The sequence below is a fragment of the Oncorhynchus nerka genome, linkage group LG3, assembly GCF_034236695.1.
Source record: "Oncorhynchus nerka isolate Pitt River linkage group LG3, Oner_Uvic_2.0, whole genome shotgun sequence".
In the NCBI taxonomy this organism is placed as follows: domain Eukaryota; kingdom Metazoa; phylum Chordata; class Actinopteri; order Salmoniformes; family Salmonidae; genus Oncorhynchus; species Oncorhynchus nerka.
Window position 1 is genome coordinate 5,360,399 of NC_088398.1, and position 14,202 is coordinate 5,374,600.

The 14,202-nt window shown below is 44.0% G+C and overlaps 1 protein-coding gene across 1 annotated transcript in view; it reads left to right on the top strand.

The window, feature by feature from the left end:
• The window catches only part of LOC115123379 (protein kinase C alpha type-like), an 85,305-nt gene extending 74,119 nt beyond the window's left edge, over positions 1–11,186 (top strand). Inside the window, exons 13-16 of the mRNA XM_065007352.1 lie at positions 32–112; positions 739–846; positions 1,083–1,223; positions 10,868–11,186. Coding sequence (XP_064863424.1) covers positions 32–112; positions 739–846; positions 1,083–1,223; positions 10,868–11,029 — 492 coding nt within the window. The 3' untranslated portion in view covers positions 11,030–11,186. The remainder of the gene's footprint in view (positions 1–31; positions 113–738; positions 847–1,082; positions 1,224–10,867) is intronic.
• Positions 11,187–14,202: the final 3,016 nt, after the last annotated feature.

The following is a 14,202-nucleotide window of genomic DNA, read 5'->3' on the forward strand; positions in this document are numbered from 1 at the left end:
TGTCCTCCCTCCTGTCCTCCCTGTCTGTCAGATTGTAGCCTACCAGTCCTATGGTAAGGCAGTTGACTGGTGGTCATATGGGGTGCTGCTCTATGAGATGTTGGCTGGACAGGTATGACTTGACTTCTCCATTCTATCTAGCACTGAATCTAGCACCAATGGCTTCAACACAATAGAAACAACTATGTCCCCTCTCTCTCTCAATTTCTATTTCAATTTAAGGGGCTTTATTGGCATGGAAAACATATGGAAAACATTGCCAAAGCAAGTGAAATAGATAATAAACAAAAGTGAAGTAAACAATCAGAAATGAGCAGTAAACATTACACTCACAGATTTCCAAAAGAAAAAGACATTTCAAATGTCATATTATGTCTATATACAGTGTTGTAATGATGTGCAGATAGTTAAAGTACAAAAGGGAAAATAAATATAAATATGGGTTGCATTTACAATGGTGTTTGTTCTTCACTGGTTGCCCTTTTCTTGTGGCAACAGGTCACACATCTTGCTGCTCTGATGTCACACTGTGGTATTTCACCCAGTTGATATGGGAGTTGATCAAAATTGGATTTGCTTTCAAAGTCTCTCTCTCTCTCGCTCACCTCCCTCCCTCTTTTTCTATCTTCCTCCTCTTCCCTCCCATCTTCCCTCTCTCCCTCTGCATTCCCCCTTCCCCCTTCCATACTCTCTCACCCCCCTCAACTCTCCCTTTCCTCCACTGTCCTCCCCACCCAGCCTCCCTTTGATGGTGTTGATGAGGAGGAGTTGTTTCAGTCCATCATGGAGCAGAGTGTCTCCTATCCCAAGAGTCTGTCCCGTGAGGCCGTCGCCATCTGCAAGGGGGTAATCTACATCCTATTCAATTCACTTAGGAACAGTCAAGAAGGCATATCTCACCATGTCATTTTTAAGTCAACATAGTGGAAGGTACAGCATACTAACCTTGCAACTCTGCAAGAATGATATTTCAAGACAACGCTCCATCGTTCTATTGCTCTCAACCTCTTTTCTATCTCTCCTTCTCTACCTTTCCCTCCATTTTCACACTCTTCTTCTTTCTTCCTCTCCACTGTGCCCAGCTCCTGACCAAGCACCCAGCGAAGCGACTGGGCGGAGGGGAGGAGGGGGAGAAAGAGATACGGGAGCATCACTTCTTCCGTTGGATGGACTGGGACCGACTGGAGAGAATGGAGATACAGCCTCCCTTCAAACCCAGAACTGTTAGTCTCTAACTCTACCTCCTCTATTCTCTCTCTACTTCTTCCTCTACCTCTACCTCCTCTATTCTCTCTCTACCTCTTCCTCTACCTGCTCTATTCTCTCTCTACCTCTACCTCTACCTCCTATATTCTCTCTCTACCTCTTCCTCTACCTGGTCTATTCTCTGTCTACCTCTACCGCCTCTATTCTCTCTCTACCTCTTCCTCTACCTCTACCTGATCTATTCTCTCTCTACCTCTTCATCTACCTCTACCTCCTCTATTCTCTCTCTACCTCTTCCTATACCTCTACCTGCTCTATTCTCTCTCTACCTCTTCCTCTACCTCCTCTATTCTCTCTCTACCTCTTCCTCTACCTCTACCTCCTCTATTCTCTCTCTACCTCTTCTTCTACCTCTGCCTCCTCTATTCTCTCTCTACCTCTACCTCTTTCTCTACCTGCTCTATTCTCTCTCTACCTCTACCTCTACCTCCTCAATTCTCTCTCTACTTCTTCCTCTACCTCTACCTCGTCTATTCTCTCTCTACCTCTTCCTCTACCTGCTCTATTCTCTCTCTACCTCTACCTCTACCTAATCTAATCTCGCTCTACCTCTTCCTCTACCTCTACCTCCTCTATTCTCTCTCTACCTCTTCCTCTACCTGGTCTATTCTCTGTCTACCTCTACCTCTACCTCCTCTATTCTCTCTCTACATCTTCCTCTACCTCTACCTGATCTATTCTCTCTCTACCTCTTCATCTACCTCTACCTCCTCTATTCTCTCTCTACCCCTTCCTCTACCTCTACCTCCTCTATTCTCTCTCTACCTCTTCCTCTACCTCTACCTCCTCTATTCTCTCTCTACCTCTTCCTCTACCTCTACCTCCTCTATTCTCTCTCTACTTCTTCCTCTACCTCTACCTGCTCTATTCTCTCTCTACCTCTACCTCTACCTCCTATATTCTCTCTCTACCTCTTCCTCTACCTCTACCTCCTCTATTCTCTCTCTTCTTCCTCTACCTAATCTAATCTCGCTCTACCTCTTCCTCTACCTCTACCTCCTCTATTCTCTCTCTACCTCTTCCTCTACCTGCTCTATTCTCTCTCTACCTCTACCTCTACCTCCTCTATTCTCTCTCCACCTCTTCCTCTTCCTGGTCTATTCTCTGTCTACCTCTACCTCTACCTCCTCTATTCTCTCTCTACCTCTTCCTATACCTCTACCTGCTCTATTCTCTCTCTACCTCTTCCTCTACCTCTACCTCCTCTATTCTCTCTCTACCTCTTCCTCTACCTCTACCTCCTCTATTCTCTCTCTACCTCTTCCTCTACCTCTACCTCCTCTATTCTCTCTCTACCTCTACCTCTTTCTCTACCTGCTCTATTCTCTCTCTACCTCTACCTCCTCTATTCTCTCTCTACTTCCTCATCTACCTCTACCTCCTCTATTCTCTCTCTACCTCTCCCTCTACCTGCTCTATTCTCTCTCTACCTCTACCTCTACCTAATCTAATCTCGCTCTACCTCTTCCTCTACCTCTACCTCCTCTATTCTCTCTCTACCTCTTCCTCTACCTGGTCTATTCTCTGTCTACCTCTACCTCTACCTCCTCTATTCTCTCTCTACCTCTTCCCCTACCTCTTCATCTACCTCTACCTCCTATATTCTCTCTCTACCTCTTCCTCTACCTCTACCTGCTCTATTCTCCCTCTACCTCTTCATCTACCTCTACCTCCTCAATTCTCTCTCTACCTCTTCCTCTACATCTACCTCCTCTATTCTCTCTCTACCTCTTCCTCTACCTCTACCTCCTCTATTCTCTCTCTACCTCTACCTCTTTCTCTACCTGCTCTATTCTCTCTCTACCTCTTCCTCTACCTCTACCTGCTCTATTCTCTCTCTACCTCTCACTCTACCTGCTCTCTTCTCTCTCTACTTATTCCTCTACCTCTACCTGCTCTATTCTCTCTCTACCTCTACCTCTACCTCCTCTATTCTCTCTCTACCTCTTCCTCTACCTACTCTAATCTCTCTCTACCTCTTCCTCTACCTCTACCTCCTGTATTCTCTCTGTACCTCTTCCACTACTTCTACCTCATGTATTCTCTCTCTACCTCTTCCTCTACCTGCTATAATCTCTGTCTACCTCTTCCTCTACCTCCTGTATTCTCGCTCTACCTCTTCCTTTACCTCTACCTCCTCTATTCTCTCTCTGTCTCTTCCTCTACCTCTACCTCCTCTATTCACTCTCTACCTCTTCCTCTACCTGCTCTATTCTCTCTCTACCTCTTCCTATACATCTACCTCCTCTTTTCTCTCTCTACCTCTTCCTCTACCTCTACCTGCTCAATTCTCTCTCTACCTCTTCCTCTACCTCTACCGCCTCTATTCTCTCTCTTCCTCTTCCTCTACCCCTACCTGCTCTATTCTCTCTCTACCTCTTCCTCTACCTAATCTAATCTCTCTCTACCTCTTCCTCTACCTCTACCTCCTCTATTCTCTCTCTACCTCTTCCTCTACCTGCTCTATTCTCTCTCTACCTCTACCTCTACCTGCTCTATTCTCTCTCTACCTCTTCCTCTACCGCCTCTATTCTCTCTCTACCTCTTCCTCTACCTCTACCTCCTCTATTCTCTCTCTACCTCTTCCTCTACCTGCTCTAATCTCTCTCTAACTCTTCCACTACCTCTACCTCATCTATTCTCTCTCTACTTCTTCCTCTACCTGCTCTATTCTCTCTCTACCTCTACCTCTACCTGCTCTATTCTCTCTCTACCGCTTCCTCTACCGCCTCTATTCTCTCTCTACCTCTTCCTCTACCTCTACCTGCTCTATTCTCTCTCTACCTCTTCCTCTACCGCCTCTATTCTCTCTCTACCTCTTCCTCTACCTCTACCTCCTCTATTCTCTCTCTACCTCTTCCTCTACCTGCTCTATTCTCTCTCTACCTCTTCCTCTACCTGCTCTATACTCTCTCTACCTCTACCTCTACCTCCTGTATTCTCTATCTACCTCTTCCACTACCTCTACCTCCTGTATTCTCTCTCTACCTCTTCATCTACCTGCTATAATCTCTCTCTACCTCTTCCTCTACCTCCTGTATTCTCTCTCTACCTCTTCCTCTACCTGCTCTATTCTCTCTCTACCTCTTCCTTTACCTCTACCTCCTCTATTCTCTCTCTCTGTCTCTTCCTCTACCTCTACGTGCTCTATTCTCTCTCTACCTCTTCCTCTACCTCTACCTGCTCTATTCTCTCTCTCTACCTCTTCCTCTACCTCTACCTCCTCTATTCTCTCTCTACCTCTTCCTCTACCTCTACCTCCTCTATTCTCTCTCTACCTCTTCCTCTACCTCTACCTCCTCTATTCTCTCTCTACCTCTTCCTCTCTCTCTACCTCTTCCTCTACCTCTACCTGCTCTATTCTCTCTCTACCTCTCCCTCCACCTGCTATCATCTCTCTCTACTTATTCCTCTACCTCTACCTGCTCTATTCTCTCTACCTCTATGTCTACCTCCTCTATTCTCTCTCTACCTCTTCCTCTACCTCCTCTATTCTCTCTCTACCTCTTCCTTTACCTCTACCTCCTCTATTCTCTATCTGTCTCTTCCTCTACCTCTACCTCCTCTATTCACTCTCTTCCTCTACCTCTACCTGCTCTATTCTCTCTCTACCTCTTCCTATACCTCTACCTCCTCTATTCTCTCTCTACCTCTTCCTCTACCTCTACCTGCTCAATTCTCTCTCTACCTCTTCCTCTACCTCTACCGCCTCTATTCTCTCTCTCCTTCCTCTACCTCTACCTGCTCTATTCTCTCTCTACCTCTTCCTCTACCTAATCTAATCTCTCTCTACCTCTTCCTCTACCTCTACCTCCTATATTCTCTCTCTACCTCTTCCTCTACCTCTACCTGCTCTATTCTCCCTCTACCTCTTCATCTACCTCTACCTCCTCAATTCTCTCTCTACCTCTTCCTCTACATCTACCTCCTCTATTCTCTCTCTACCTCTTCCTCTACCTCTACCTCCTCTATTCTCTCTCTACCTCTACCTCTTTCTCTACCTGCTCTATTCTCTCTCTACCTCTTCCTCTACCTCTACCTGCTCTATTCTCTCTCTCTACCTCTCACTCTACCTGCTCTCTCTTCTCTCTACTTATTCCTCTACCTCTACCTGCTCTATTCTCTCTCTACCTCTACCTCTACCTCCTCTATTCTCTCTCTACCTCTTCCTCTACCTACTCTAATCTCTCTCTACCTCTTCCCTCTACCTCTACCTCCTGTATTCTCTCTGTACCTCTTCCACTACTTCTACCTCATGTATTCTCTCTCTACCTCTTCCTCTACCTGCTATAATCTCTGTCTACCTCTTCCTCTACCTCCTGTATTCTCGCTCTACCTCTTCCTTTACCTCTACCTCCTCTATTCTCTCTCTGTCTCTTCCTCTACCTCTACCTCCTCTATTCACTCTCTACCTCTTCCTCTACCTGCTCTATTCTCTCTCTACCTCTTCCACTACCTCTACCTCCTGTATTCTCTCTCTACCTATTCCTCTACCTCTACCTGCTCTATTCTCTCTCTACCTCTCCCTCTACCTCTACCGCCTCTATTCTCTCTCTACCTCTTCCTCTACCTCTACCGCCTCTATTCTCTCTCTTCCTCTTCCTCTACCCCTACCTGCTCTATTCTCTCTCTACCTCTTCCTCTACCTAATCTAATCTCTCTCTACCTCTTCCTCTACCTCTACCTCCTCTATTCTCTCTCTACCTCTTCCTCTACCTGCTCTATTCTCTCTCTACCTCTTCTACCTGCTCTATTCTCTCTCTACCTCTTCCTCTACCGCCTCTATTCTCTCTCTACCTCTTCCTCTACCTCTACCTCCTCTATTCTCTCTCTACCTCTTCCTCTACCTGCTCTAATCTCTCTCTAACTCTTCCACTACCTCTACCTCATCTATTCTCTCCTCTACTTCTTCCTCTACCTGCTCTATTCTCTCTCTACCTCTTACCTGCTCTATTCTCTCTCTACCGCTTCCTCTACCGCCTCTATTCTCTCTCTACCTCTTCCTCTACCTCTACCTGCTCTATTCTCTCTCTACCTCTTCCTCTACCGCCTCTATTCTCTCTCTACCTCTTCCTCTACCTCTACCTCCTCTATTCTCTCTCTACCTCTTCCTCTACCTGCTCTATTCTCTCTCTACCTCTTCCTCTACCTGCTCTATACTCTCTTCCTCTACCTCTACCTCCTGTATTCTCTATCTACCTCTTCCACTACCTCTACCTCCTGTATTCTCTCTCTACCTCTTCATCTACCTGCTATAATCTCTCTCTACCTCTTCCTCTACCTCCTGTATTCTCTCTCTACCTCTTCCTCTACCTGCTCTATTCTCTCTCTACCTCTTCCTTTACCTCTACCTCCTCTATTCTCTCTCTCTGTCTCTTCCTCTACCTCTACGTGCTCTATTCTCTCTCTACCTCTTCCTCTACCTCTACCTGCTCTATTCTCTCTCTACCTCTTCCTCTACCTCTACCTCCTCTATTCTCTCTCTACCTCTTCCTCTACCTCTACCTCCTCTATTCTCTCTCTACCTCTTCCTCTACCTCTACCTCCTCTATTCTCTCTCTACCTCTTCCTCTCTCTCTACCTCTTCCTCTACCTCTACCTGCTCTATTCTCTCTCTACCTCTCCCTCCACCTGCTATCATCTCTCTCTACTTATTCCTCTACCTCTACCTGCTCTATTCTCTCTACCTCTATGTCTACCTCCTCTATTCTCTCTCTACCTCTTCCTCTACCTCCTCTATTCTCTCTCTACCTCTTCCTTTACCTCTACCTCCTCTATTCTCTATCTGTCTCTTCCTCTACCTCTACCTCCTCTATTCACTCTCTTCCTCTACCTCTACCTGCTCTATTCTCTCTCTACCTCTTCCTATACCTCTACCTCCTCTATTCTCTCTCTACCTCTTCCTCTACCTCTACCTGCTCAATTCTCTCTCTACCTCTTCCTCTACCTCTACCGCCTCTATTCTCTCTCTTCCTCTTCCTCTACCTCTACCTGCTCTATTCTCTCTCTACCTCTTCCTCTACCTAATCTAATCTCTCTCTCTACCTCTTCCTCTACCTCTACCTCCTCTATTCTCTCTCTACCTCTTCCTCTACCTGCTCTATTCTCTCTCTACCTCTACCTCTACCTGCTCTATTCTCTCTCTACCTCTTCCTGTACCTCCTCTATTCTCTCTCTACCTCTTCCTCTACCTCTACCTGCTCTATTCTCTCTCTACCTCTTCCTCTACCGCCTCTATTCTCTCTCTACCTCTTCCTCTACCTCTACCTCCTCTATTCTCTCTCTACCTCTTCCTCTACCTGCTCTAATCTCTCTCTAACTCTTCCTCTACCTCTACCTCCTCTATTCTCTCTCTACCTCTTCGTCTACCTGCTCTATACTCTCTCTACCTCTACCTCTACCTCCTGTATTCTCTCTCTACCTCTTCCACTACCTCTACCTCCTGTATTCTTTCTCTACCTCTTCCTCTACCTGCTATAATCTCACTCTACCTCTTACTCTACCTCATGTATTCTCTCTCTACCTCTTCCTCTACCTGCTCTATTCTCTCTCTACCTCTTCCTTTACCTCTACCTCCTCGATTCTCTCTCTCTGTCTCTTCCTCTACCTCTACCTCCTCTATTCTCTCTCTACCTCTTCCTCTTCCTATACCTCTACCTCCTCTATTCTCTCTCTACCTCGTCCTCTACCTCTACCTGCTCTATTCTCTCTCTACCTCTTCCTCTACCTCTACCTCCTCTATTCTCTCTCTACCTCTTCCTCTACCTCTACCTCCTCTATTCTCTCTCTACCTCTTCCTCTACCTCTACCTCCTCTATTCTCTCTCTACCTCTTCCTCTACCTCTACCTCCTCTATTCTCTCTCTACCTCTTCCTCTACCTCTACCTCCTCTATTCTCTCTCTACCTCTTCCTCTACCTCCTCTATTCTCTCTCTACCTCTTCCTCTACCTCCACCTCCTCTATTCTCTCTCTACCTCTACCTCTTTCTCTACCTGCTCTATTCTCTCTCTACCTCTACCTCTACCTCCTCTATTCTCTCTCTACTTCTTCCTCTACCTCTACCTGCTCTATTCTCTCTCTACCTCTACCTCTACCTGCTCTATTCTCTCTCTACCTCTTCCTGTACCGCCTCTATTCTCTCTCTACCTCTTCCTCTACCTCTACCTGCTCTATTCTCTCTCTACCTCGTCCTCTACCTCTACCTGCTCTATTCTCTCTCTACTTCTTCCTCTACCTCTACCTCCTCTATTCTCTCTCTACCTCTTCCTCTACCTGCTCTAATCTCTCTCTTCCTCTACCTCTACCTCCTCTATTCTCTCTCTACCTCTTCCTCTACCTAATCTAATCTCGCTCTACCTCTTCCTCTACCTCTACCTCCTCTATTCTCTCTCTACCTCTTCCTCTACCTGGTCTATTCTCTGTCTACCTCTACCTCTACCTCCTCTATTCTCTCTCTACCTCTTCCACTACCTCTACCTCCTGTATTCTCTCTCTACCTATTCCTCTACCTCTACCTGCTCTATTCTCTCTCTACCTCTCCCTCTACCTCTACCGCCTCTATTCTCTCTCTACCTCTTCCTCTACGTCCACCTCCTCTATTCTCTCTCTACCTCTTCCTCTACCTCTACCTGCTCTATTATCTCTCTACCTCTTCCTCTACCTCCTCTATTCTCTCTCTACCTCTTCCTCTACCTGCTCTAATCTCTCTCTACCTCTACCTCCTCTATTCTCTCTCTACCTCTACCTCTACCTCCTCTATTCTCTCTCTCATTCTATCTCTCTCTCTCTACCTCTTTCTCTGTCTGTCTCTCTCATTCTCTCTCTCTCTACCTCTTTCTCTGTCTGTCTCTCTCCTTCTATCTCTCTCTCTCTACCTCTTTCTCTGTCTGTCTCTCTCTTTCTATCTCTCTCTACCTCTTTCTCTGTCTGTCTCTCTCTTTCTATCTCTCTCTCTCTACCTCTTTCTCTGTCTGTCTCTCTCTTTCTATCTCTCTCTCTACCTCTTTCTCTGTCTGTCTCTCTCTTTCTATCTCTCTCTCTACCTCTTTCTCTGTCTGTCTCTCTCTTTCTATCTCTCTCTCTCTACCTCTTTCTCTGTCTGTCTCTCTCTTTCTCTCTCTCTCCCTCTCTCTCTACCTCTTTCTCTGTCTGTCTCTCTCTTTCTATCTCTCTCTCTCTACCTCTTTCTCTGTCTGTCTCTCTCTTTCTCTGTCTGTCTCTCTCTTTCTATCTCTCTCTCTCTACCTCTTTCTCTGTCTGTCTCTCTCTTTCTCTGTCTACGTCTCTCTCTCTCTCTTAATATTCCGCTTTCTTGAGCCTCTTCAAACCTAGAACTGTCAGTAAATCCCACAGGAGTTATCTATCTCTGTCTTCCTCTCCATGTCTCTAAATCCTCCTCCTCTCTTCATAATGACTCTCCTCAACACTCAGGGGTTCAATATTTCAACCTTCCTCTCTCCATCCATCTTTTTGTATTCAACTTTCTCTATAGTTTATCTTTCTATTCCTTTTTCAATTCAATTCTAGGGGCTTTATTGACATAGGAAACATATATATTACACTGCCAAACCAGGTGGAATAGATACAAACTGAACAGTAAACATTACACTCAAAAAAGTTCCAAAAGAATAAAGACATTTCAAATGTCATATTATGTCTATATACAATGTTGTAACAATGTGCAAATAGTTATAGTACAAATGGGAAAATAAATAAACATAAATATAGGTTGTATTTACAGTGGTGTTTGATCTTCACTGGTTGCCCTTTTCTTGTGGCAACAGGTCACAAACCTTGCTGCTGTGATGGCACACAGCATTCTGGTATTTCACCCAATACATACGGGAGTTTACCAAAATTGGATTTGTTTTCTAATTCTTGGTGGTTCTGTGTAATCTGAGGGAAATACGTGTCACTAATATGGTCGTACATTTGGCAGGAGGTTAGGAAGTGCAGCTCAGTTTCCACCTCATTTTGTGGGCAGTGAGCACATAGCCTGTCTTCTCTTGAGAGCCATGTCTGCCTAAGGCAGCCTTTCTCACGTGTCAGTTTTTCTCCCACTCCCTCATCACTATATACTGTATACAGTATATATCTCGTCATTTCTCCCTCATTCTCAGAGATAGACCTTGAGCATTCTGGAACAGACAAGAGTGTCATAACATTCATGACCCTCCCGCCCTGGGGTCCCGCCCCCTTGTCTCGTATGCAAATCTATGCCATCATTAGCCTGTCACTTAGCAGTCTGTGGCCGTGCCAGCCAATGGCTGAGTGGGCAGTGAGGTGTCAGAATGTGCTCTGGGGTCAGAGGCCAGGCCCATTAGCCAAATGAGATTCATATCAACCAACAGAGCAGCTGTCACACGCTGAGGGGAACAAGGACCACACATGACATGCTTTACTGTACACATGAGGGAGAGAGAAGGAGGGAGAGAGAAGGAGGGAGAGAGAAGGAGGGAGAGAGAAGGAGGGACAGGCAGAGAGATAATTCATGTGTGGATGTGTGTGCCCGTGTGTGTGGAAGGAGTTACATTTTTCTCTCAGTCCTTTATTTCATGTGTATATATGTGTTCTATGTGTAATAATCTCTCTCTCTCTCAGGGTGGGAAGAAAGGGGAGAACTTTGACAAGTTCTTCACAGCAGCTCCGTCCGTGCTGACACCCTCTGACCCTGACGTTCTGGCGGCCATTGACCAGGAAGACTTCCTGGGCTTCTCCTTCATTAACCCTGAGCTCGCCCCCCCGACCCTCACTGCCATCTGAGGGGGGCAGCTCTGTCTCTCTCCACCCACAATTTTTTGAAGGCCACGACTCGGTTTCGCTCTGCTCTCTGCTCTTTCGGAGGGGGCAGCTCTCCGTATTTGTATCCTCTTCTCTTGGTCTGAAGGGAGCAGCTCTGTCTCTCTCTATCCTCTCTGTCTGGGGGTGCTCCCCACACATTCCCCTCACTGCCTAACAGTCATTTTCTAAAGAAAATAAGTTAAAAACAGAGAATAGCACACCATTTAAACACAAACAATCAGTCTACACAACCTACAGATAACTCTCCCTCTGTGCTATACTCTAGAGCCTGAGTTCATGGCTTATTCTTCAGAGGAAAATCTGTGTGATACGGGGATGGATGGGGCAGATTAGCGGTAAAAGTCAAATAACACATTTAGTTGATGCAATGCATACAAAACAACATCACTGTTATTTAAAGATGATGCAGTTCATTGCAAACAGATACTGTAAGATGACACTGAATCTGACTTAAATCTGTAGTGATTTTAAGGTAAATGTATTTTATGACATGGTATCATGCTATTGTGGTATCAATATCAGATCTATTACATAGAAATACAGCTAGAGCTGTCTATATGCCAAATTTATAATCCATTACTTATGAAATTAATTACCTCTGATATTATGTAAAGCAGTATTTCTTGTGTCATGTAATGTCATATTGTGTTCTATTACATTGTTCTATTATATTATTACCAAAAAATTGCTCCTTGTTTTGTGTTTCCAATTTAACTTCAATCCATTGATGATATAATTGTGATATATAGCTAGAAACCTAGAAGATGGGTAAGAAATCAAATCAATCATTATATATTACTGCTTGAAGAAAAGTTGCTCCTAATCAGTGATCTGGGATCAGATTCCCCTACCTACCCCCAGTCCTAACTATAACCGTTAGACGAGGTGAGGTGAATGGTAACCAATCATGAAAATGAAACCATCTAACCCTGTGTTCTGAGGTTAAGGGTTATTTTAACTAACTACATGATTACTTACTCTCCCATCTCCATCAACAAATAAAATATTTTCCACTTGGACTACCAAGTCAACCATCTGATTGATGTTTCCATACTGCACTGATACTGATATGCCCTGTCAGCCTTACACGTTGTCATCTCTCATTCTATTCCTAGATCAGTTGCTATATTTCTTCACTTTCTTGCTGATTTGACACTTTGACCTGGACCCAAATTGAATGTGAAAGCGCTAACTCAGGTCCAACTGAGCTAACTGACCCGGGTTGGCACTACATCAGACACGTGACCTGAGACTACCCAGGATATCTGAGATGAGGAGAGGACGTTTTTATAATGTGATGTGGATCTCAGTGGACATTTTGGCTGAGGTTCACCAACCAGTGACAGAGTAAATACTTCTCATACGGTTTTGTTCCATTTCTTGCTGAGACTAGCTGAATGTCTGAGATAAAGGAGGATAAGACTGTTTTAACATGTGATGTGGATCTCAGTGGCCATTTTGGCTGAGGTTCACCAACCAGTGACAGAGTGACAGGGAGTGACACATCTCAGAAGGAAACGTAGTAAGGAGTTAGGAGTTAGGAGTTAGGAGTTAGGTAGCATGGTTAGGACATTTTCAGTAGAGTTGGGATTCAGTGAGCTACAATGCTTCATGTTATGCCCCAACTAATAATATGCTTATATGCAAGCATATAACAAATCAAATCCAATTTTATTTGTCACATACACATGGTTAGCAGATGTTAATGCGAGTGTAGCGAAATGCTTGTGCTTCTAGTTCCGACCATGCAGTAATAACCAACAAGTAATCTAACTATGTCACAACAACTACCTTTTACACACAAGTGTAAAGGAATGAATAAGAATATGTTCATATAAATATATGGATGAGCGATGGCCGAACGGCATAGTCAAGATGCAGTAGATGATATACAGTACAGTATATACATATGAGGTGAGAAATGTAAGGTATGTAAACATTATATAAAGTGGCATAGTTTAAAGTGACTAGTGATACATTTATTACATCCCATTTTTAATTATAAGATAAAGTTGTTATCTTATATTAACATTGTTATCTTATATGAGATAGCATGTAATATTGTTACAACCTTTGTAGATTTTAATTTACATAAGTAGTTTAGTTTTATATAAATGAGATTAGATCAAGTCCTCATTCTTAGTTGGCACATTCCCTGTACGGGTCTATACTCTAGTGTACTGTACTACATTGTAAGGTACTATATTGTACTGTGCTGCACGGTAATTTGCTGTGTAAGGACATTGATCCACCACTGATAAGGTTCAAATGTGGGACAGGTCAATACATGGAAACATAATCATGACGTATTCATGTTCTGTCGTTAAAATATACTTGACCTGGAGAGTGTTGGCAGGCAAAGTTCTGGACTGTTTTATATTACATCTAGGATCCCCATTATGGTCTGTTACACTGGAATTTGTCTTAGTTATTAGTGAGGAAAAAACGGTCAAATATTTGTATACTTATGAAAACATAGTCATGTGAACTATTGTAATCCTGGTGAAATTATACACAGAGTCCTTCTTGGCCTTTGTGCTGTTGTCTGTGCCCAATAATGTTTGTACCATGTTATGTGCTGCTATCATGTTGTGTTGCTACCATGTTGTTGTCATGTGTTGTTGCTACCATGCTGTGTTGTCATGTGTTGCTGCTATACTATGTTGATATCTTAGTTCTCTCTGTTTACATTTGTATACCATCACATACTGTATCTCTATTAGGGAATACTTTGGAACAGATCTCCACATTTAAAGTCCCTTGGAGACTTGCTGGTGTTTTTAGTCTTCTATGTCCACAATAAGATAATGAACTTGGGGGACAAATAAAATCACCTGCAGGACAAATTCAGAGCTGTTACTGTCGGCTACTTTAAAGGGTCAACCAGGTTTGAGTGGTCATCATCACCCAAGGTCAGTTTGGGTTCAGGGTCAAACAGAAAGGGATTTGGGTAGATAGATAGATAGATAGATAGATAGATAGATTACTACAGTACACATCTATTAGTTGTAGATATTAAAATCATAGAAGATTTTAAGTTATGCATTTATCATTTATCTGTATATTTATTAGTTGGGTTATTTCATGTTTTGTGTATTGGGAATACATCAAAAATCCTAATAAAATGAACTGGA